Below are 25,675 nucleotides of genomic sequence, written 5' to 3' on the forward strand. Positions count from 1 at the left end.
GAAAGGGGGAATACGATGGAGAAAAGGAAAGATACAATATAAAGAAGGAAATTAAAGGAAAGAATCAATGAATGAAAGACTTGCATTTATATAGCACCTTTTATGTCCACCTGAGAGAGCAGACGGGGCCTCGGTTTAACATCTCAACCGAAAGACGGCACCTCTGACAGTGCGGCGCTCCCTCAGTACTGCCCCTCCGACAGTGGAGCACTCCCTCAGTACTGCCCCTCCGACAGTGGAGCACTCCCTCAGTACTGCCCCTCCGACAGTGGAGCACTCCCTCAGTACTGCCCCTCCGACAGTGCAGCGCTCACTCAGTACTGCCCCTCCGACAGTGCTGCGCTCCCTCAGTACTGCCCCTCCGACAGTGCGGCGGCGCTCCCTCAGTACTGAAACTGTCAGCTTAGATAATGTACTCCAGTGACATAGAAACATAGAAAACATAGAAAATAGGTGCAGGAGTAGGCCATTCAGCCCTTCGAGCCTGCACCCCCATTCAATAAGATCATGGCTGATCATTCCCTCAGTACCTCTTTCCTGCTTTCTCTCCACACCCCTTGATCCCCTTTAGCCGTAAGACCATATCTAACTCCCTCTTGAATATATCCAATGAACTGGCATCAACAACTCTCTGCGGCAGGGAATTCCACAGGTTAACAACTCTCTGAGTGAAGAAGTTTCTCCTCATCTCAGTCCTAAATTACTTACCCCTTATCCTTAGACGGTGACCCCTGGTTCTGGACTTCCCCAACATCGGGAACATTCTTCCTGCATCTAACCTGTCCAATCCCGTCAGAATTTTATATGTTTCCATGAGATCCCCTCTCATTCTTCTAAACTCCAATGTATAAAGGCCCAGTTGATCCAGTCTCTACTCATATGTCAGTCTTGTCATCCCTGGAATCAGTCTGGTGAACCTTCACTGCACTCCCTCAATAGCAAGAACGTCCTTCCTCAGATTAGGAGACCAAAACTGAACACAATATTCCAGGTGAGGCCTCACCAAGGCCCTATACAACTGCAGTAAGACCTCCCTGCTCCTATACTCAAATCCCCTAGCTATGAAGGCCAACATACCATTTGCCTTCTTCATCACCTGCTGTACCTGCATGCCAACTTTCAATGACTGATGTACCATGACACCCAGGTCTCGTTGCACCTGCCCTTTTCCTAATCTGCCGCCATTCAGATAATATTCTGTCTTCGCGTTTTTGCCCCCAAAGTGGATAACCTCACATTTATCCACATTATACTGCATCTGCCATGCATTTGCCCACTCACCTAACCTGTCCAAGTCATCCTGCAGCCTCTTAGCGTCCCCCTCACAGCTCACACCGCCACCCAGTTTAGTGTCATCTGCAAACTTGGAGATATTACACTCAATTCCTTCATCCAAATCATTGATGTATATTGTAAATAGCTGGGGTCCCAGCACTGAGCCCTGCGTTATTCCACTAGTCACTGTCTGCCATTCTGAAAAGGACCCGTTTATCCCGACTCTCTGCTTCCTGTCTGCCAACCAGTTCTCTATCCACGTCAGTACATTACCCCCAATACCATGTGCTTTGATTTTTCACATCAATCTCTTGTGTGGGACTAGAGTTATACTTGCACCCACAACATTCTGCCTCCGAGGTGAGCGTGCTGCCCATTGAGACGCGGCTGACACCTACTACAGGCCGCTGAGAAAAATAGTAACAGAAGCTTTGCCAATGAATTTTTGTGGGACCAGGAGTTGCATGAATGAGAAAATCCTTGTGTTCAAATCCCTCCATGGCCCTCACCACTCCCTATCTCTGTAACCTCCTCCAGTCCTAACTGAAAACAGAGAGTCGGGATAATTGGGTCATTTTCAGGTTGGCAAACAGTAACTAGTGGGGTGTCGCAGGGATCGGTGCTGGGGCCTCAACTATTTACAATCTATATTAATGACTTGGATGAAGGGACCGAGTGTAATGTAGCCAAGTTTACTGATGATATAAAGATGGGTGGGAAAACAAATTGTAAGGAGAACACAAAAAATCTGCAAAGGGATACAGACAGGCTAAGTGAGTGGGCAAAATTCTGGCAAATGGAGTATAATGTGGGAAAATGTGAGGTTATCCACTTTGGCAGAAAAAATAGAAAAGCAAATTATAATTTAAATGGAGAAAAATTGCAAAGTGCTGCAGTACAGAGAGACCTGGGGGTCCTTGTGCATGAAACACAAAAAGTTAGTATGCAGGTACAGCAAGTGATCAGGAAGGCAAATGGAATGTTGGCCTTTATTGCCAGGGGGATAGAGTATAAAAGCAGAGAAGTCCTGCTACAACTGTACAGGGTATTGGTGAGGCCACACCTGGAGTACTGCGTGCAGTTCTGGTCTACATGTTTAAGGAAGGATATACAGGTGCAGCATCCCAAATCCGGAACCCTCGGGACCGAGGCTGTTCCAAAGTCCTGCAAAACGCAAAATCTGGAACGTCTTTCTGACGTCGCTAATCTGGAATCACCCGAGCCCAGGTTCATTCGGAATTCGGAACCTCAGAAAGGGGGTGGGCGGTGGCGGTGTTGCTTGCCGAAGAGCTGTTCGGGTCGCCGGGCAATGAGGTCGTCGGGTGGGGTCCCGATGAAGAGGAGATGTTCAGGCGGGGAGGCGAGGCCCAAGGTCGGGCAGCAGCGGCACCTCGAGGTCGGCAGTGTCCAGATTCCGGAACATTTTACGGATTCCGGATGACCCTGCCACCAATCGGTCCGGATTCTGGATTTCGGAACTCCGGATTTTGGACACTGCACCTGTACTTCCATTGGAGGCAGTTCAGAGAAGGTTCACTAGGTTGATTCTGGAGATGAGGGGGTTGTCTTATGAGGAAAGGTTGAGTGGGTTGGGCCTATACTCATTGGAATTCAGAAGAATGAGAGGTGATCTTATCGAAACGTATGAAATGAGAGGGCTCGACAAGGTGGATGCAGAGAGGATATTTCCATTGATAGTGGAAACTAAAACTAGGGGGCATAGTCTCAGAATAAGGGGCCGCCCATTTAAAACTGAGATGAGGAGGAATTTCTTCTCTCAGAGGGTTGTAAATCTGTGGAATTCTCTGCCCCAGAGAGCTGTGGAGGCTGGGTCATTGAATAAATTTAAGGCGGAGATAGACAGATATTTGAGTGATAAGGGAGTGAAGGGTTATGGGGAGCGGGCAGGGAAGTGGAGTTGAGTCCATGATCAGATCAGCCATGATCTTATTGAGTGGTGGAGCAGGCTCGAGGGGCCAAATGGCCGACTCCTGCTCCTAATTCTTATGTTCTTATGTCCTATAAACCCCCCCCCCCAACCAAGATCTCTGCGCTCCTCCAATTCTGGCCTTGAGCCTCCCCCGATTCTCATCTCTCCACCATCGGTGGCCGTGCCTTCAGCTGGCAGGGCCCCAAGCTCTGGAACTCCCTCCCTAAACCTCTCCTCCTCTCTCTCCTGCTTTAGGACCCTTCTTAAAATCCAACGCAGTCACCTGCCCTAATATCTCCTTATGTAGCTCGGTGCCAAATTCTGGTTGATTTATGCTCCTGTGAAGCACCCTGGGACGTTTCACTACTTTAAAGGCGCTATATAAATGCAAGCTGTTGTTGTTGGTTCACTTGTCAGTTGATGATGCTCAGGTGAAGCTGTGGAAAAAAAAAAGGGCATTGTAAATGTTGCTGTTTCCCCCAGATCGGGGGGGCACGGTTTAATGTTTTTCTGTTAACTCCTAAAAGAGTTTCAACGTCTCTGTTTATCTCTTTGTGTATAGGAGAAATTGCGTAAACTCAGAGAGAACATTATAAAGGACAGGCACGATGTGGAGGATCTTTACGGTAAGGCAAAGCTTCACTCCAATTATTTGTTAACACTGCCTTCAAGGTTGAACATGGGGTCACTTTTACTGGTTGAAATTCTGCGAGGGATAAATCCATGGCCACGCAGTCTCACTAGGAACATAGGACCAGGAGGCCACTCAATCCCTCGAGCCTGTTCCACCATTGAAACATAGAAGATACTGAAGGGGATTGACAGGGTAGATGCAGGGAGGATGTTTCCCCCGGGCTGGGGAGTCTAGAACCAGGGGTCAGTCTCAGGATAAGGGGTCGGCCATTTAGGATTGAGATGAGGAGGAATTTCTTCACTCAGAGGGTGGTGAATCTTTGGAATTCTCTGCCCCAGAGGGCTGTGGAGGCTCAGTCTTGGAGTATATTTAAGGCTGAGATCGATAGATTTTTGCGAGTCTATGGGATCGAGGGATATGGGGATCGGGCAGGAAAGTGGAGTCATTTTATTAAATACCTACCTAGTTCTCTTTTAAACGATGCTATAATCTCTGCCACAATAAATACTTGCGGTAAAACGAAACCCTCTCTTACCTTGGCTAATGTTAGTGAGGGACATCCTTGCATCATCGTGTTCTCTGTCATCGGCCGAGTGGGCCGGAGAGGAATTTTATCCCTTTGTGCCCCTGGGTTTTTCTCTCTTGCTCGCCTCTGCCGGGCGATTACACGAGGGGAGGTGGAGTAGTGAGTGGTGGGAGGGAGTGAGTTTAGGGACAGGAAGGAAGTGTCTGGCCATCTTGGTATGAGATTGACTTGACGGACCAACTAGTCTGATCCTGCCCAACATTCCCGTATGATCGTACGTTCAAAGGTAATAATCTTCAGTAGTATATTGATACTGCCCCTGGTTAAGCGGAGTCTGGTGCGGAGGTTAGCAATCTCACAGAGCTCAATACCAACCTGCACAAGCTACCCTGCCTGAGGGCACGATCGCACGTTTCGGAGAGAGACCCAAACTCCACAATCTTTGGCACAGCACATCAATGATTTAACCACCCGAAATTTCAATCTCCTGAGCGGTGCGATTGGAAATACAGACATATTTGCAGTTCGTTAGGAAGAACTTGTTTCTTAGGTGACCTGATAGAGGTCTTTAAGGTAATGAAAGGGTTCGATAGGGTAGATGTAGAGAAGATATTTCCCCCTGTGGGGAAGACCAGAACTAGGGGCCATCAATATCAGACAGTCACTAATAAACCCAATGGGGAATTCAGGAGAAACTTCTTTACCCAGAGAGCGGTGAGAATGTGGAACTCGCTGCCACAGGGAGTGTTGAGGTAAATAGCACAAGTTAGCTGCCATGTTTCCCACATTACAACAGTGACTACACTTCAACAAGTACTTCATTGGCTGTAAAAGCGCTTTGAGACGCCCTAAAGTTGTGAAAGGCGCTATATAAATGCAGGTCTTTCTTTCCTGATCATGAAATAAACGAGCAGCAGACTGGGATCTCTGTGAATTGGACCCGATCCTGATTCTCTTGTGTGTGTTGCCTTCGAGCGAGATTCCATCAGGAGTGAAGTGGTTATTGGACCACAATCCAGCAGCCCGAACTAATAATCCAGTGGACCACGAGTTCAAATCCCACCCTGGCCGTTTGAGAGTTTGAATTCAGTTTTAAAACGCTGGGATCAGGAAGTGTGCCCATGAAGTTGCCGGATTGTTGTAAAAACCCAACTGGCAGGCTTCCTTCACGGATGTCCATCAGGGAAGAAAACCTGCCACCCTTACCTGGTCTGGCCAGTCCCACTGCAGCGTGGGTGACACTGAACTGCCCTCTGAAATGGCCAAACAAGACACTCGGGTTGTATCAAACCAACTACCAAGAAGGCGGCTCACCACCACCTTCTCAGGGCAACGAGGGATGGGCAGTAAATGCCGGCCTTGCCAGCGACGCCCACATCCCCAGAATGAATTTTAAAAATGCATCCTTCATGATACAGTGAAATGCTCCAAATTAACAACCGTGCACTCGTTTTCTCTCACAGATAAGCTCAGGATCATTCATCTTTCAGATGGTAAGCAGTTTTGATATCTCAAGAAATTAAAGGAGACATACACATTTCCCCAAAAATGTTTTTTAAAGCTTTTTCGAAAGGCAAAATTGAAGTCATTGTGATTTAAAAACATCTGGATGAACATAAATCCTTAGGTTTGCCGGGCTGTGGGGAAAGAGCGGAGAGTGGGACTGATTGGGTCGCTCTGTCACAGAGCCGGCACAGGCTTGATGGGCCCAATGGCCTCACGTGCTGTAGGATTCTATGATGCTAGGTGACTTGTAAGTCTCAAACTGATATGGGACACAAGAAATGCAATTGTTCCAGCCATTTAATCGAGTGCTGGTTACTGGGTCAAATATGTGTCCCCAGACAGCCTGTGTGTTGTGGGCATTTAACCCTTTGTGTGCTGAATTTAACTTATTAAAACATCTTAATGTAAATTATCCCAAAATTACTCCCAGACCAGATAGTCAGTAATCCCGTCACGTGACTGCACAAAGTGTCAGCCGTGGCTCAATCTCTGAGTCAGAATGTTGTGGGTTCAAGTCCCACTCCAGGGACTTGAGCACAAAATCTCACATGACACTCCAATGCAGTACTGAGAGAGCGCCGCATTGTCGGATCAGAGGGACAGTACTGAGGGAGTGCCACACTGCCGGATCGGAGGGGCAGTACTGAGGGAGTGCCGCACTGTTGGAGGGGCAGTACTGAGGGAGTGCCGCACTGTCGAAGGGGCAGTACTGAGGGAGTGCCGCACTGTCGGAGGGGCAGTACTGAGGGAGTGCCACACTGTCGAAGGGACAGTATTGAGGGAATGCCACACTGCCGGATCGGAGGGGCAGTACTGAGGGAGTACCGCACTGTCAGAGGGGCAGTACTAAGGGAGTGTTGCACTATCGGAGATGCCGTCTTTCAGATGAGACGTTAAACCGAGGCCCGGTCTGCTCTCTCAGATAGGCACCAAATATCACATACTCTCTATTTCGAAGAAGAGCGGGGGAGTTCTCCCCGGTGTCCTGGGGCCAATATTTATCCCTCAATCAACATCACTGAAACAGATTATCTGGTCATTATCACATTGCTGTGTGTGGGAGCTTGCTGTGCACAAATTGGCTGTTGCTTTTCCCACAATACAACAGTGACTACACTCTAAATGTACTTCATTGGCCGCAACTCATTTTGAGATGTCCAGTGGTCGTGAAAGGCGCTATATAAATGCATATTTGTTATTTTATTTTGCATTTGTGATCAGAAAGGACTGGTTGGCCTTTAAGGTGTGGATGCATCGCCAGAAAGGTTGTCGCCATTGCTCTGTGAAGGTGCTGTGTATTTCCAGCACTGATCTGGGGGTATTGGTCTCCCGACAACCCGATCCTGACCCGCCCACTGTCCCCTGGTCAGTCTGCACACTACAGGCGGAGAGCTGCGGGTCTTCATCAATCAACGTCCGCAAAACCAGCGATGCAAGTTTAGTGAGCAAGGGGGGCTCAGCTTTCTCACTTCTGAAAGACCTTAGGAGCACAGGACCAGGAGGTGGCCACTCAGCGCTCGAGCCTGTTCCACCATTCAATGAGATCACGGCTCTCTCTGCCCACCTTGGTTCCGTGTCCATTCATAATACCCTTACCCAACAAAAATCTGTCCAAATGAGTTTTGAAAACTTCAATTGACCCCCGGCCTCAGCAGCGTTTTGGGGGGGAGAGTTCCAGATTCCCAGCACCCTTTGTGTGAAGAAGTGCTCCCTGACATCACCCTGAACGGCCTGGCTCTAATTTTAAGGTGACGCCCCCTTGTTCTGGACTCCCCCCACCAGAGGGAATAGTTTCTCTCGATCGACCCCATCAACTCCTTTAATCATCGTAAACACCTCGATTAGATCGCCCCTTAATCTTCCACACTCGAGGAGTACAAGTTTAATATTCTTTAATTAACAAGTACTTTAATTGGTAATTAATAAGAAAATGGACAGATCTCCATTCATTGAGCTGCTAAATGCAACCTGTGTGTAATGGCTCAGAGAGAAGTGTCTGAAACTCCAATTCCCCCCAAATGCTCAGTAATTGAGTCCCAAAACCCAAATTACTTACAACCACAATCGATACAGAGAAAGGTCCCGTGTAAACGGCACAACAAACTAGGGTTTAGCCCAGGGGTCAATGCAACATTCCTGGAACTGAGCTTCACTTGACGAGAGGTTGTGTGAGGAGCTCGGGAGCAGAGGGCAGTGACACAACTCCCATCCAAAGGAGTTTCCCGCCCATTACAACCAACGTGTGCCACGAATCGGACGCACTGACCTCTGCCCCAATCCCGGGACGCTAACCCATCGTCCAAGGCACTAAGTTTCAACTTTTCCCCTGTGAGGCGAATAGCTGGATAAACGCTTGGGGTGGGAGTGGGGGGGGGGGGGGAAAGCAATCGAAGGATATGGTGATGGGGTGAGATGAAGAGGGGTGGGAGGGGGTTGGTGTGGAGCATAAACACCGGCACGGACCTTTTTTTATTCATTCACAGGATGTGGGCGTCGCTGGCAAGGCCGGCATTTATTGCCCATCCCTAATTGCCCCTTGAGAAGGTGGTGGTGAGCCGCCTTCTTGAACCGCTGCAGTCCGTGTGGTGAAGGTGCTCCCACAGTGCTGTTAGGGAGGGAGTTCCAGGATTGTGACCCAGCGACGATGGAGGAACGGCCGATATATTTCCAAGTCAGGATGGTGTGTGACTGGGAGGGGAACGTGGAGGTGGTGGTGTTCCCATGCGCCTGCTGCCCTTGTCCTTCTAGGGGGTAGAGGTCGCGGGTTTGGGAGGTGCTGCCGAAGAAGCCTTGGCGAGTTGCTGCAGTGCATCTTGTAGATGGTACACACTGCAGCCCATCTTGTAGATGGTGCACACTGCAGCCACGGTGTGCCGGTGGTGGAGGGAGTGAATGTTGAAGGTGGTGGATGGGGGGCCAATCAAGTGGCTGCTTTGTCCTGGATGGTGTCGAGCTTCTCGAGTGTTGTTGGAGCTGCAACTCATCCAGGCAAGTGGAGAGTGTTCCATCACACTCCTGACTTGTGGCTTGTAGATGGTGGAAAGGCTTTGGGGAGTCAGGAGGTGAGACACTCGCCACAGAATACCCAGCCTCTGACCCGCTCTTGTGGCCACAGTATTTATGTGGCTGGTCCAGTTACGTTTCTGGTCAATGGTGACCCCCAGGATGTTGATGGCGGGGGATTCGGCGATGGGAATGTCATTGAATGTCAAGGGGAGGTGGTTAGACTCTGGCTTGTTAGAGGTGGCCTGGTTCTGTAACTTCCATGTAACTCAATGTAATGTTCTCTCCCTGCAGACACGAACACCAGAGGGGATGAAAGCATGTACAGCACTCCAGCAGCAAAAGGACGAGTGGTATGATCATCAGCCTAATATCTCACCTCCTTCCCCTCACTTGTGTGACCAGCACTATTTTGGATTATGGAAAAGTCCTGGGATTTAAATATTTTGAGGCTCCCTTTGTTGCTTAAATGCTAACACAAAGGGAATAAGTTTTTGTCCTTGGGTGTAACTCGTGTGTAATCTGGTTCACACTGCCTTAACACATCACCTGACTTTCGAGCACAAATAGCAATCAATTCTCCCATCTAAACTCATTTGAAAAATTAATCACAACTTCCGGTGCAAATTCCAAGGGTCACAGGATACCATAATGTGGGAGGAGATGAAAATGCGGGTCACGTTTAACGGGATGGTACCATTTTATTTGCAATCACGGGATGTGGGCATCGCTGACAAGGTCGGCATTTATTGCCCATCCCTAATTGTCAACTTCTTGAACCGCTGCAGTCCGTGTGGTGTCGGTGAGTTATTGTGTTCCAAACACAGATGAGACTGCACACAGGGAGGTTAAAGTAACAGTGACCTCAGTCTTTAATAAGACACTCCAGAGTGAAGAACAGGACTTAGGGGTCGGCTTATATCCAGTGCTGGGATCCCTCGGGACTTCAGGGGATGAGCTCCCTGGTGGCGGAACATGGGAGTGCATGCTTTACAGATACACAACATCACTCCCCCCAAAGTCAAAGTGAAAACTATTTACAAGGTGAGGCGGTTGGGAGCCTTTCTTTCCCTGGTGGACCACCTCGGTACAAATGTCTGTTCTGGTGTGTTGGCTGTGCCCTCGCTGGGCTGGCGTGTTGTTGGCCCTGCAGGGCTGCTGGGTGAGCCTGGCCTTGCTGGGCTGTTGGGCGTGATGGGTTCGATTTCCTGGTCCGGGGTGGTGTCGTTGATCCTTTGGGTGTGTGTTGTGGGCTCGAAAAAGGTGGTGTCTGCTGTGGGTTGTTCAGGGCAGTCTGTGAACCGCAGCCTCGTTTGGTCCAGGTGCTTTCTGCAAATGTGTCCATTGTCTAGTTTGACTACAAACACCCTACTCCCTTTTTTAGCTATCACCGTGCCCGCGATCCACTTGGGACCATGTCCATAGTTTAGCACATACACAGGGTCATTCAGATCAATTTCCCGTGACACAGTGGCGCGACCATCGTTTACATTTTGTTGCTGCCGCCTGCTCTCTACCTGATCATGCAGGTTGGGGTGAACCAGCGAGACTCTGGTTTTAAGTGTCCTTTTCCTGAGTAGCTCAGCCGGGGGCACCCCTGTGAGCGAGTGGGGTCTCGTGCGGTAGCTGAGCAGTACTCGGGACAGGCGGGTTTGGAGTGAGTCTTCTGTGACTCGTTTAAGGTTCTGTTTGATTGTTTGAAATCTTCTGCCCTTACCCGGTCTGGCCGATATGTGACTCCAGACCCACAGCAATGTGGTTGACCATTAACTGCCCCTGGAATGGCCCAGCGAGACACTCAGTCGTCCCAAACCACTACAGAAAAACAATAATAAAAATAAAACCAGACAGACGACCCAGCACCAACCTCGGTACCGGTTTCAGACACAACCAAACACCTTCACCACACGGACTGCAGCGGTTCAAGAAGGCGGCTCACCACCACCTTCTCAAGGGGCAATTAGGGATGGGCAATAAATGCCGGCCTTGCCAGCGATGCCCACATCCCAGGAATTAATAAAATAAATCTTCAAACAAATTACAGATTTCAGAAAGATGTAGATGGCGTAATAACAATGGAGATCTTCAGTTATCCAACTATAGACTGGGGGAGGGGGGCAGTGTAAAGGGCAAGGAGGGGGAGTCGCGCCCAAAACATGTTCAGGAGAACTTTCTCAATCAGTGTGTTTCCAGCCCAGTGAGGCAGGAAGCAGAGCTGGACCGAGCCCTGGGGAATGGAGTGGGGCAACTGGGGCGTGTTCTAGTGGAGGAGCATGTGGGCAACAGCGATCACACTATCATCAGGTTTAGAGTCGTTATGGATCCGAGACAAGGAACAAAACCTCAACGTGAGGAGGGCTCATTTCAGTGAGAGATCTAGCTCAGGTCGATTGGAAGTGGTAAAAAGGTGAATGAGCAATGGGCGGCCTAAGCATTGAACATTTTGTCTAAATATTGACTCAATGATATGTGCACACGCATACATATTTCTCTGTGTCCTTGTATGTGTGTGTGCATGTCTGTGTCTCTGTATCTGCATGTGTGCTTGTGTGTGTGAACATGTATGTATGTGGCTGTGTGTGCATGTGTATCCGTGTGTGCATGTGTATCCGTGTGTGTCTGTGTCTGTGTGCCTGTGTGTCTGTATCTGTGTGTCTCTGTGTGTGTGTGTGTCTCTGTGTCTGTGTCTGTGTGTATGTCTGTGCGTCTGTGTCTCGTACAACATTGCCACCTAATGTTAATACTCTGTATTACAGGCTCCCGCTAGTCTCTGTGCAAAACTGGCAAACCCAAAATAAAAAGGTAAAACACAATTAATTTTAAAGATTTGCTTCTGTTCCTGTCCAGCTGTGAATTAATGTTCAACCTCTTTCCACGACACAGAACTAATGCCAGTTACAGGCTATCAGTGATTGAGAAACCATTCGTCTGCCCATTGTCACTTCCTGTCACTTACACCCAGGGTTGCCAACTCCTCCAGGATTGGCCTGGAGTCTCCAGGAATGGAAGATTAGTCTTTGAGCAAAATCAACGGGCATTTAAAATAAATGATGCTTTAATTTTTCTCGAGCAGTTTTGGTTTCTTCATTCTAAAAATATTGGAGATGGGAGGGGAGAGATGTTCGACAGGGTGGGGCTGTTGAAGGCGGGAGGCCTTGTGATGAAACTTCCAGGACTATCACCAAGCAGAGTTGGCAGCCCTACTTTAGGCTGCAGGTATTGCTGTACCTCTGGCCCAACTCACTCCTCCTCACCTCCCAGCCTGGGCTTACTTACGAAGTGATGCAAAGGCACAAAGACACAGGAGGCAGGTTGGAGCAAAGGGGGTTCATTTACCCCATCGACAAAGCTGCCTTTTTACAGTGGGGGGGGGGGGGGGGGTGAATCAGCCTTTTCTGTCCGTGGTACGCGGCATTGACGTGAATCTTTCAGCATTAGGCAAGAAGCCCCCGTTCCCTGCTCCCAGGATCGCCAGTGACAGAGGTTTCGGCTCAATGCCAGTTCTCCCATAGTGCAGCCGCTAAACATCCCGACACAATATATGAAGGCCCCCTTCCCCCTCACCCTACCCTAACCCCTGCCCCGCCCTTCCCCCTCCCCATCCTTCCCCCAAACCTGCTCCGTCCCCTCTCTACCCCCCTTTCGCCTCCCTCCTTCTCATTCTCACTTTCCCCTCCCCTGTCCCCTACCCATCCCTCTCCCTCGCCCTGCTCCCCCTACCTCCTTCCCCTTCCCCTCCAGTGCTGTGCCTCAGGGAAGGGTTGCTATGCTTCTTTTCACCAAGTGGTGTAGAGCTGCACTCTGAGGTTGAGGCCCAGGGCTGATCACAGGCCACGGCCAACGTGGTCCCACACAAGAGGGGTTAGTGTCGGAGAGACCCGAGTCAGCGGTGTGTCTGGTAAACCAAACAGCTTCGTGCTTTTATTTTGTTTTGGCCACCTCAAGGTGCAGGATGGGAGTTCCTTGTGGAGTCCCCCTTTACACGCGTTAGAGGGAGCAAGAGGAGAATATCCTAACTCTCACCAAGTCCCGCTCACCCCTCACCCCGTGTTCACTGCCCCGTGTCCTAACTCGCACCGAGTCCCGCTCACCCATCACCCCCTGTGCTCACTGCCCTGTGTCCTAACTCTCACCGAGTCCCGCTCACCCATCACCCGCTGTGCTCACTGCCTCCGTGTCCTAACTCACACCAAGTCCCACTCACCCATCACCCCCTGTGCTCACTGCCCCGTGTCCTAACTCACACCAAGTCCCACTCACCCATCACCCCCTGTGCTCACTGCCCCGTGTCCTATCTCGCACCGAGTCCCACTCACCCATCACCCCCTGTGCTCACTGCCCCGTGTCCTATCTCGCACCGAGTCCCACTCACCCATCACCCCCTGTGCTCGCTGACCTACATTGGCTCCCAGTTAAACAATGCATCGATTTCAAAATTCTCATCCTTGTTTTCAAATCCCTCCATGGCCCTCGCCCCTCGCCCCTCCCTATCTCTGTAATCTCCTCCACCCCCGAGATATCTGCGCTCCTCTAATTCTGCCTTCCTGAGCATTCCTGATTTTATGATTTTAATCGCTCCACCATCGGTTTCTGTGCCTTCAGCTGCCTGGACCCTAAGCTCTGGAACTCCCTCCCTAAACCTCTCCGCCTCTCTCTCCTTTAAGACGCTCCTTAAAACCTACCTCTCTGACCCAGCTTTTGGTTACCTGCCCTAATTTCTACTTGTGTGGCTTGGTGTCAGATTCTGTCCAATGACACTTTGCTGCAGAGAAACCAGAGACAACGGGGCTTGAAGTGATGTCGTGGCTGGTCCAGTGCACTGCCTACTCACAGCGCTCATTTCCATCGACCCCAGCAAAATTGGCCCTAATAAGAACATAAGAATTAGGAGCAGGAGTCGGCCATTCGGCCCCTCGAGCCTGCTCCGCCATTCAATGAGACCATGGCTGATCATCGGCCTCAACTCCACTTTCCCGCCCGATCCCCATATCCCTCGATTTCCCGAGAGTCCAAAAATCTATCGATCTCAGCCTTGAATATACTCAGAGACTGAGCCTCCACAGCCCTCTGCGGCAGAGAATTCCAAAGATTCACCACCCTCTGAGTGAAGAAATTCCTCCTCATCTCAGTCCTAAATGGCCGAGCCCTTATCCTGAGACTGTGACCCCTGGTTCTAGACTTGCCAATTACATAAACAGATTATCTGATCATTATCACAATGCTGTGTGTGGGGGCTTGCTGTGCGGAAGTGGCCTGCTGCATTTCCCACATTACAACAGTGACTACACTTTAAATAGTACCTCATTGGCTGTAAAGCGCATTGGGACGTCCGGTGGTCGAGAAAGGCGCTATAGAAATGCAAGTCTGTATTTTCAGGTTACCTGTCCACTCTCTGCCTTCCCTGGCCCAGAAAGTGCAGGGCCAGAAGTTCCGACTTGTGTCACCCCCAGAATATGTTAATTCCATTTATTTCTCATATAGTTGAATGTTGCAGTTTGGAAATTAATGTAACGGTCTCTAATTTTCTAAGGTTCTTGTTTTCTGCAGGTTTGCAGCTTGTGTTCCTGTTCTTATCTCCAAAAAGCTCCAGATTTGGGTACTTCAGCCAGCAGTGCTGTGCAATCGGTGCAAATTAAGTAAAGCTTCGGAAGAATATAAAAACGCAAGGCCGGACGATGCAAGGTGATACTCTCCTGCCGGCCTGCACCAGACGAGGCATTATCTATTGTTCGGTTACCGTTCGGTTCCACCGATTACCGGGGTCATGGTGTGACAAACTTCACAACATCAATCCACAACATCCCAGCCCATCTCCTTTAGCCCACACGCACTGACAGCGGCAACAAAGCCCCACAACAGCAGCCTTTCTATTTCTTGCTTCCACGAGTCGCCCGGTCTGGACTTTCGACAGATCAGAATGAAAGATTTGTGAATTGTGCTACTCCCGCGATGGGTGCTGCAGCAACGTTTTATTTGCAGTGTCCTGACTGAGTCGCTGTTAGCCGTGTTCTTTTACTGATGGTGTGCTTTTGTCAAATGATTATTTTAACATCGAGCTTTGTGGTTTCATTTGTCTGACTTTGTGAAACTTTAGTAAAGAATAAAGACATTTGTTGGAAGTCTATCTTTGCATAAATATGAAATCCAGGGGCGTTTCAAAAACTAAGTCTGTACAAATGGTCGGTCACAAGGGAGCAAACACTTTCTCAAACAAGTTAAATTGCCAGAAAATGTCAATCATTACAAGATCGCCCTCAGTAACTTCATGGAGTTATTCAGGAATAATGACGCAGCGAAACAAAATGCAAACTTACTGAGTCCCAGCAAGTGTGCAATATGTGTGGACCCCAACTAGTGTGTCAGCTGTGGCTCAGTGGGCAGCACCCTCGCCTCCGAGTCAGAAGGTTGTGGGTTCAAGTCCCACTCCAGGGACTTGAGCATAAATATCTAGGCTGACACTCCAGTGAGGTGGTGCGGTGCTGAGGGAGTGCCGCACTGTCGGAGGGACAGTACTGAGCGAGTGCCGCACTGTCGGAGGGGCAGTACTGAGGGAGCGCCGCACTGTCGGAGGGGGAGTACTGAGGGAGTGCCGCACTGTCGGAGGGGCAGTACTGAGGGAGCGCCGCGCTGTCGGAGGGGCAGTACTGAGGGAGCGCCGCACTGTCGGAGGGGCAGTACTGAGGGAGCGCCGCACTGTGGGAGGGGCAGTACTGAGGGAGCGCCGCACTGTTGGAGGAGCAGTACTGAGGGACTGCTGCAATGTCGGAAGGGCAGTACTGAGGGTTGATCTGGTCATTATGACATTGCTGTTTGTGGGAGCTTGCTGTGCACAAATTACCTGCCACGTTTCCCCCATTACAACAGTGATTACACTTCAAAAAATACTTCATTGGCTGTAAAGTGCTTTGGTTCATCCTGAGGTTGTGGAAGGTGCTGTATAGAATCTTTCTGTATACCTGAATTCCTGGTTACTGCCGAGATTTGTTCCAATCTGCAGCATACAATGCTGCCACAGTTGTTGAAAGATGCGGAGAGGGGAAAACGTGTAATACATTATTCAATGAAGGGGGCCATTTTGCAAGCTCGCACACCTGTTATAGAGCCTCACTTGCAGCCCACACCCAGCAGGAAACTGCAGCATCTGTTGCTGCAAACCCCGGAACTGGGCCAGAGATTGAGCATGGCGAGGCTCATTAGTTGGCGCTCTTGCCTCTGCGCGAGGAGGGTTTTTATTCCTGGGATATGGGCGTCACCAGCAAGGCCAGCATTTATTGCCCTCGAGAAGGTGGTGGTGAGCCAATGAGTGTCTCGCTGGCTCTGGAGTCACCTATCGGCCAGACCGGGTCAGGACGGCAGATTTCCTTCCCTAAAGGGACATCAGTGAACCCGATGGGTTTTTACGACAATCCGGTAGTTTCATGGTCACCATTACTGACACTGGCTTTTTATTCCAGATCTATTTAAATTCCCCAGCTGCTGTGGGTGGGATTTGAACTTGTGTCTCCAGATCATTGGTCCAGGCCCCTGGATTACTGGTCCAATCACATCACCACTGTGCTACCGCAGCTATGGTCGTGGGTACAAGCCTCATCCCATGGCTTGAGCACGTCCTCTTGGCCGGCACGTCACTGCAGTGTGGAGGGAATGCCGCACTGTTGGAGGTGTAGAGGGGGTGCCGTACTGTCAGAGGTGCTGTGTTGGCCTTGTCAGGAGGGCAAGTAAAAGATCCACGGCACTACTCCCAGAGGAAGGAGTCCTCCTGCTGCCCTGGCCAACATTCTCTACCCAACCCATGCCCCGGGGAACATTCTCTACCCAAACCGTGCCCCGGGGAACATTCTCTACCCAACCTGTGCCCCGGGGAACATTCTCTACCCAACCTGTGCCCCGGGGAACATTCTCTACCCAACCCGTGCCCGGGGGAACATTCTCTACCCAACCCGTGCCCCGGGGAACATTTTCTACCCAACCTGTGCCCCGGGGAACATTCTCTACCCAACCTGTGCCCCGGGGAACATTCTCTACCCAACCTGTGCCCCGGGGAACATTCTCTACCCAACCCGTGCCCGGGGGAACATTCTCTACCCAACCCGTGCCCCGGGGAACATTTTCTACCCAACCTGTGCCCGGGGGAACATTCTCTACCCAACCTGTGCCCCGGGGAACATTTTCTACCCAACCCGTGCAATCACAAACAGATGAATTGGTCATTCATTGCATTCACTCTTTGTGGACGTTACTGTCTAAAACGATCGGCTACATTTGCCTTACAGAGTGACAGGAATATAAGAACATAAGAAATAGGAGCAGGGGTTGGCCATTCGGCCCCTCGAGCCTGCTCCGCCATTCAATAAGATCATGGCTGATCAGATCTTGGGCTCAGCTCCACTTCCCTGCCCGCTCCCCATAACCCTTCACTCCCTTACCGTTCAAAAATCTGTCTATCCCCGCCTTAAATATATTCAATGACCCAGCCTCCACAGCTCTCTGGGGCAGAGAATTCCACAGATTTACAACCCTCAGAGAAGAAATTCCTCCTCATCTCAGTTTTAAATGGGCGGCCCCTTACTCTGAGACTATGTCCCCTAGTTTTAGTTTCCCCTATGAGTGGAAACATCCTCTCTGCATCCACCTTGTCGAGCCCCCTCATTATCTTATACATTTCGATAAGATCACCTCTCGTTCTTCTGAACTCCAATGAGTAGAGGCCCAACCTGTCTTCATAAGTCAACCCCCTCATCCCCGGAATCAACTGAGTGAACCTTCTCTGAACAGCCTCCAATGCAAGTATATCCTTCCTTAAATACGGAGACCAAAACTGTATGCAGTACTCCAGGTGTGGCCTCACCAATACCCTGTACAGTTGTAGCAAGACTTCTCTGCTTTTATACTCTATCCCCCTTGCAATAAATTACACTTCAAAAGTAATGCAGGTGGTGTGCAGTATTTTGCAATGTCCTGAGGAGATGATAAGGTGCTCTATAAATCATGGAACGATACAGCACAGGAGGCCATTCGGCCCATCGAGTCTGCACTGCTTCTATGGTAGAGCGATCCAATTGGGCGTCCCAAGATCATGTTTCTGAGCTTTGGAAAGTGGCCGCACCTTTCTCAGCAGTGCAGGCTGATGGTTTCTTTCAGCTTCTCCAGTTTCTTTTTGATTTCCTCTGTCCGGCATTTCTGGATCCTGTCCTGTACAAGTTCCTGTAGCTCCTCGCACCACCGTGGCATCCACAAGAAAGTCTTATTTTGGAGAAATCCGTTGAAGATTTTGATGAGGAAACGGACGAGCTTCTCACTGTCACACAGTCGGCACCTCTGCAGGATCCAGTCGCACCAGCCCTCCCACTCCTCAGGGTCGTCACTGAAGCCCGTGATGATCAGACAGGAGTTGGCAGGGCGCAAGTTCTGCTTCAGTTTCACCAGGTCCTCTTCCTCAACCTGGTGCTCAATCAACCTGAAAAATAATGGTCACAACATTGAGCAACTAATGTGGAACGGTCAGGGCAGGTTACACCCCCAAGTGCCCACCTCCTGCTGGGCTCAGTTGGCAGCATTCTCTCAATCATTCATAGCATCAGGAGGAGGCCATTGGGCCCATCGAGCCTGTTCCGGCTCTGTGACAGAGCGATCCAATCAGTCCCACTCCCCCCCGCTCTTTCCCCGGCAATTTCTTTTCAAGTATTTATTCAATTATTGAAAGTCACTATTGAATCTGCTCCCACCGCCCTTTCAGGCAGTGCATTCCCGATCACAACTCGCTGTGTAAAAAAAAATTCTCTACATTTCATCTCTGGTTCTTTTGCCAATGATTTTAATTCTGCGTCCTCTGGTTACCGACACTCTGGTTACCGACACTCCTGCCAGTGGAAACAATTTCTCCTTAGTTATCAAAACCCTTCAGAACTTCGAAGACCTCAATGAAATCTCCTTGGAGCACAGAACGTTCGGGGAGGAGAACCCCAGCTTCTCTCCACGTATCTGAAGCCCCTCAGTCTCCTCGGGAGCTGTTGCAGAATCCCCACTCATTGTGCACATCATTGTCTGTCAAGCCGAGGCACCGTCTGCCTGTCCGGGTGGATGTTAAAGATCCCGTGGCATTGTTGGGAGAAGAGAAGGGAGTTTTCCCTGTATCGTGGCTAACACACATTGTTAAACCCATACCACCAAAATCAGATTGACTGGTCATTCAATCTCATTTACTGTTTATGGGAGCTTGCTGTACGCATATAACTGCGGTATATACAACAGCAACTAATTTTAGTGGCTTGGAGCATCCTCTAGATGTTATAAGTTGCTTCATAAATACTAGTTTTTTCCTTCAAGCAAGAAAAAGAAGCCAGAATAACTTTTCTTTGACCACATATTGCCATCATCGTGACATGTGTGCAACAGTATGAAATCTGTTGAACTAATTATTCAACACATGCAGCCAGGAGCCCTGGCCGATTCAGACACGGCCCGAGCTGGGAGCTCGAGGGCCCTAAATCCCTCACCCCCACCCCCCCCCCCAGCCGAGACTGCTCAGACCCCCACCCCCGCCCCGGAGTCACTGCGTCCAGTCCTGGGGCCCCCCCTCCGGGAGGATATATCGGCCCCGGAGGGGGAGCAGCACAGATTCCCAGAATGATACCCGGGGGGTAAAAGGGTTAAACTACAAGGGCAGGTTGCACAGACCAGGCCTGTCTTTCCTCGAGTGTGGAAGATTAAGGGGCGATCTAATCGAGGTGTTTACGATGATTAAAGGAGTTGATGGGGTCAATCGAGAGAAACTATTCCCTCTGGTGGGAGGAGTCCAGAACAAGGGGGCGAGTTCCACATTCTCACCGCTCTCTGGGTAAAGAAGTTTCTCCTGAATTCCCCATTGGGTTTATTAGTGACTGTCTGATATTGATGGCCCCTAGTTCTGGTCTCTCCCACAGGGGGAAACATCTTCTCTACATCTACCCTATCGAACCCTTTAATCATTTTAATTCCTCTATCAGGTCACCTCTCGGCCTTCTCTTTTCTGGTCTTTCACTGGTCAGTCTTTGCTGACAGTTGTATATATTATATACAGATAGAAATATTCAACACTTAAACATTTCTAAATATTCACTGCGTTAATAGCACCATGCGTTTGCAGGGTCATATTCCAGATACGTACACCACTTTCTTTAAGGTGGTATTGGTGGAGGGGATTGTAGCAAATTCAGATATTCTGGCATAATCATCATTACTCCCTTCAATCCTGAAAAAAGAAATGAGTGTTTGCTGTTTGACAACTGCACAGAGACAGACAGACGGAGGGACAGAGACAGACAGACAGACAAAGACAGACAGAGGGACAGAGACAGACAGAGGGACAGAAACAGACAGAGACAGACAGAGGGACAGAGACAGACAGAGGGACAGAGACAGACGGAGGGACACATACATGTTCCAATGTCTATCAAGGTACCAGAGTTCCTGAAGAGTCCTATTGTCCTTCAGTGCGTGGCAAAGTTCTCTCAGCTCATTGTTCCCGATGTCTGTCCAGCCGAGACTGTTTGAGGAAAGCAGAATTGGAATTAAACCTTTAGCAAGTTTGCACATGCACGTCAGTGCCATGATGATGTTCCTGAGAGGCAGAGTTCTGGGAAGGTGCAAATTACTGCTCTGTGTTGGCCAATACAACGCATTCAAACTGTACAAGATGCTGTCCTTAGAGAGTTCATTCAAGCTAGAAATGTTAAACCTATTGCTATAGGTCAGTGTTACAGTTCTGTTGTATTCGGATTTGGTGTTCCTCTGGTTACTCTGTCTTGCTATTTTGATTCAGTCCCATCATTAGATTATCAACACATTCAGAAAAGGGAAAGGGAGCACTATTTCAGCCTTCGTCACATTATTACCCACAGCAACTCTCGCACGGAGATCTAGAATGGTTGAATATAGCGATAGCCAATGTTCCCTGGAAGTTATTTAGGGTGCAGGTCCCTTCACAATCCTAAAGCAGGCGAGTGGGACTGACAGGCAGCACACAGCTGCTTTATATAGAAGTTAAAGTGAATCGTAACAAAGGTAAGATTGAGAGTAGCAGTGGATTGAGGGAATTATGAAGGAATTATTTTTTTTTAATGGTACTTTAGTTTGAAAATCGAAACAACAAAATATAATTACAATAAAGCTGGGCTCCGCAGATTGTACAAAGTAATAATGGTTGAATCTCACAGTTTAATTACTAAATAGGGTTTTAAATACTTACAGAAATATTTTATGCTAGCACAATTAATATATTTAAATCTGAGACCGATAGATTTCTGGTAGCCAAGGGTATTAAGAACATAAGAAATAGGAGCAGGAGTGGGCCATTCGGCCCCTCGAGCCTGCTCCGCCATTCAATAAGATCATGGCTGATCATTGAGGGTTATGGAACCAAGGCGGGTAGATGGAGTTAGGGCTCAGATCAGTCGTGATCTCATTGAATGGCAGAACAGGCTTGAGGGGCTAAATGGCCCCCTCCTGCTCCTAAATGCAAAGACAGGCAGAAACAAGGTATAGTAGAAGTAATTTTCTTTTTTTATTAATTAAAGACTTGGATTTGTATAGTGCCACAATTACTCCGATTGAACTGTGCTGGGTCATCAGAACAGGAGGCCATTCAGCCCCTCCAGCCTGTTCCGTCATTCAATCACATCATGCCTAATCTCTGAAAAACCAATATGGTTTCTCCTAGCTCGAGCCATGACAAACAACAACCTGTATTTATATAGCGCCTTTAACGTCGTGAAACGTCCCAGGGCGCTTCACAGGAGGGTTATGTGATAAACATTTGACACCGAGCTGCATAAGTAGAAATTAGGGCAAGCTTGGTCAAAGAGGTCGGTTTTAAGGAGCGTTTTGCAGGAGGAGGAGGGAGTTCCAGAGCTTGGGGCCCAGGCAACAGAAGGCACGGCCACCGATGGTGGAGCGATTATAATCAGGGATGGTCAGGAGGACAGAATTAGAGGAGTGCAGAGATCTCGGGGGGTTGTGGGGCTGGAGGAGATTACAGAGATAGGGAGGGGCGAGACCATGCGGGGATTTGTAAACAAGGGCAGCGAAAGATTGTCTCCAGTTCTATACTTCAATGGATTGAAGTCGCAGGCAACACGCCAGCATTGTTCCAATATGAACCGGTGGCTGGGTCTCAGAAAAGCCACTCGAATACCGAATGATCGAGAGATGGCAGATTATCAAAAATAACTTCTTGTTTTTGTGCCCGTTTTCGTAAAACAACCTCCCAGCCATGAGATTATAGGCGGGTCCTGCAATCCCAGCAGGGAACAGCATTTTCTGCTTTAATATTGGCTTCCTTTCCCTGGGAACTCAGCGCTGGTTAGTTGAATCTTCACTGATGGTGTGAATAGACAATATCGATTGGCTGTCGCCTATACACATCCCGCCGGTTTGCCTTTCCAATTATTTCATGGCTGACGTTAGAATTACCTTCCATTTAAACTCCAAGGTCACGTTCTTCTGGGAGGCTTACACAAAGCTGCCCACTCGACCAAACTTCCCTCTCATTTTGTATCATGTGCGCGGCCCCTTCAGTCCCCGCTCCAACCCCTAGTCCCAGTCCCAGCACCAGCACCCTGTCCCAGTCCCAGCACCAGCACCCTGTCCCAGTCCCAGCACCAGCACCCTGTCCCAGTCCCAGCACCAGCACCCTGTCCCAATCCCAGTCCCAGCACCCTGTCCCAGTCCCAGTCCCAGTCCCAGCACCCTGTCCCAGCACCAGCACCCTGTCCCAGTCCCAGTCCCAGCACCCTGTCCCAGTCCCAGTCCCAGCACCCAGCACCAGTCCCAGCACCCTGTCCCAGTCCCAGTCCCAGCACCAGCACCCTGTCCCAGTCCCAGTCCCAGCACCAGATCCCAGTCCCAGTCCCAGCACCCTGTCCCAGTTCCAGCACCCTGTCCCAGCACCCTGTCCCAGTCCCAGTCCCAGCACCCAGCACCAGTCCCAGCACCCTGTCCCAGTCCCAGTCCCAGCACCAGCACCCTGTCCCAGTCCCAGTCCCAGCACCAGATCCCAGTCCCAGTTCCAGCACCCTGTCCCAGCACCCTGTCCCAGTCCCAGTCCCAGCACCAGCACCAGCACCCTGTCCCAGTCCCAGTCCCAGCACCAGGTCCCAGTCCCAGTCCCAGCACCCTGTCCCAGTCCCAGTCCCAGCACCCTGTCCCAGCACCCTGTCCCAGTCCCAGTCCCAGCACCAGCACCCTGTCCCAGTCCCAGTCCCAGCACCAGCACCAGCACCCTGTCCCAGTCCCAGTCCCAGCACCCTGTCCCAGTCCCAGTCCCAGCACCAGCACCAGCACCAGCACCCTGTCCCAGTCCCAGTCCCAGCACCCTGTCCCAGTCCCAGTCCCAGTCCCAGCACCAGCACCCTGTCCCAGTCCCAGTCCCAGCACCCTGTCCCAGTCCCAGTCCCAGCACCCAGCACCAGTCCCAGCACCCTGTCCCAGTCCCAGTCCCAGCACCCTGTCCCAGTCCCAGCACCCTGTCCCAGTCCCAGTCCCAGCACCAGGTCCCAGTCCCAGTCCCGGCACCCTGTCCCAGCACCCTGTCCCAGTCCCAGTCCCAGCACCCTGTCCCAGTCCCAGTCCCAGCACCAGCACCAGCACCCTGTCCCAGTCCCAGTCCCAGTCCCAGCACCCTGTCCCAGCACCCTGTCCCAGTCCCAGCACCAGCACCCTGTCCCAGTCCCAGTCCCAGCACCAGCACCAGCACCCTGTCCAAGTCCCAGTCCCAGCACCCTGTCCCAGTCCCAGTCCCAGTCCCAGCACCAGCACCCTGTCCCAGCACCCTGTCCCAGTCCCAGCACCCTGTCCCAGTCCCAGTCCCAGTCCCAGTTCCAGCACCAGCATCCAGTCCCAGTCCCAGCACCCTGTCCCAGTCCCAGTCCCAGTCCCAGCACCCTGTCCCAGTCCCAGCACACTGTCCCAGCACCCTGTCCCAGTCCCAGCACCCTGTCCCCGGTCCCGCACTCACCTGTCCACTCCCCGTCCAGCCGTACCCTGCTCCTGCTCCTGCTCCACATCCCGCTGATGCCCACACCGGGAGCCCTCCCTGCCCGACCGATCCTGGATCCGAGCGGCTCCTCTCCGCCCCTCAAACTCCCAGCATTTTAACTTCCACAAACTTTAACCCGCCCCAAACAGTGCGGCGGGCGGAGTCCGGAACCGGAGCTCCCCCAGAGGCTGCCCGAGTTCTCAAACCCTCCCCCGAGTCTCCTTCCCTCCCCTCTCCTGCCCTGCCCACAAGTCACTGCTCAGCACTTCCAATCACTGCTTTCTCTTCAAAAAGCGTTTCAGTTTCATCCCTCACTGTACTTGGTGTCAGGTTGTGGCTTCCAGTCCCACTCCACACACACGAGCTCAAACATCTAGACTGACACACTAATGCAGTACTGAGGGAGCTCCGCACTGTCGGAGGGGCAGTACTGAGGGAGTGCCGCACTGTCGGAGGGGCAGTACTGAGGGAGCGCCGTACTGTCGGAGGGGCAGTACTGAGGGAGCGCCGCACTGTCGGAGGGACAGTACTGAGGGAGCGCCGCACTGTCGGAGGGGCAGTACTGAGGGAGCGCCGTACTGTCAGAGGTGCTGTGTTGGCCTTGTCAGGAGGGCAAGTAAAAGATCCACGGCACTACTCCCACAGGAAGGAGTCCTCCTGCTGCCCTGGCCAACATTCTCTACCCAACCCGTGCCCCGGGGAACATTCTCTACCCAACCCGTGCTCCGGGGAACATTCTCTACCCAACCTGTGCCCCGGGGAACATTTTCTACCCAACCCGTGCCCCGGGGAACATTCTCTACCCAACCTGTGCCCCGGGGAACATTCTCTACCCAACCCGTGCCCCGGGGAACATTCTCTACCCAACCTGTGCCCCGGGGAACATTCGCTACCCAACCTGTGCCCCGGGGAACATTTTCTACCCAACCCGTGCAATCACAAACAGATGAATTGGTCATTCATTGCATTCACTCTTTGTGGACGTTACTGTCTAAAACGATCGGCTACATTTGCCTTACAGAGTGACAGCAATATAAGAACATAAGAAATAGGAGCAGGGGTTGGCCATTCGGCCCCTCGAGCCTGCTCCGCCATTCAATAAGATCATGGCTGATCAGATCTTGGGCTCAGCTCCAATTCCCCACCCGCTCCCCATAACCCTTCACTCCCTTACCGTTCAAAAATCTGTCTATCCCCGCCTTAAATATATTCAATGACCCAGCCTCCACAGCTCTCTGGGGCAGAGAATTCCACAGATTTACAACCCTCAGAGAAGAAATTCCTCCTCATCTCAGTTTTAAATGGGCGGCCCCTTACTCTGAGACTATGTCCCCTAGTTTTAGTTTCCCCTATGAGTGGAAACATCCTCTCTGCATCCACCTTGTCGAGCCCCCTCATTATCTTATACATTTCGATAAGATCACCTCTCGTTCTTCTGAACTCCAATGAGTAGAGGCCCAACCTGTCTTCATAAGTCAACCCCCTCATCCCCGGAATCAACTGAGTGAACCTTCTCTGAACAGCCTCCAATGCAAGTATATCCTTCCTTAAATACGGAGACCAAAACTGTACGCAGTACTCCAGGTGTGGCCTCACTAATACCCTGTACAGTTGTAACAAGACTTCTCTGCTTTTATACTCTATCCCCCTTGCAATAAATTACACTTCAAAAGTAATGCAGGTGGTGTGCAGTATTTTGCAATGTCCTGAGGAGATGATAAGGTGCTCTATAAATCATGGAACGATACAGCACAGGAGGCCATTCGGCCCATCGAGTCTGCACTGCTT

The 25,675-nt window shown here is 50.7% G+C and overlaps 1 protein-coding gene across 1 annotated transcript in view; it reads left to right on the forward strand.

The window, feature by feature from the left end:
- The window catches only part of LOC139250906 (B-cell scaffold protein with ankyrin repeats-like), a 310,021-nt gene extending 295,078 nt beyond the window's left edge, over nucleotides 1–14,943 (forward strand). Inside the window, exons 13-17 of the mRNA XM_070873141.1 lie at nucleotides 3,768–3,831; nucleotides 5,829–5,858; nucleotides 9,169–9,227; nucleotides 11,631–11,676; nucleotides 14,422–14,943. Of these exons, the coding sequence (XP_070729242.1) occupies nucleotides 3,768–3,831; nucleotides 5,829–5,858; nucleotides 9,169–9,227; nucleotides 11,631–11,672 (195 nt within the window). The 3' untranslated portion in view covers nucleotides 11,673–11,676; nucleotides 14,422–14,943. The remainder of the gene's footprint in view (nucleotides 1–3,767; nucleotides 3,832–5,828; nucleotides 5,859–9,168; nucleotides 9,228–11,630; nucleotides 11,677–14,421) is intronic.
- Nucleotides 14,944–25,675: the final 10,732 nt, after the last annotated feature.

This window comes from Pristiophorus japonicus, chromosome 2 (assembly GCF_044704955.1).
Source record: "Pristiophorus japonicus isolate sPriJap1 chromosome 2, sPriJap1.hap1, whole genome shotgun sequence".
Taxonomy (NCBI): Eukaryota; Metazoa; Chordata; class Chondrichthyes; family Pristiophoridae; genus Pristiophorus; species Pristiophorus japonicus.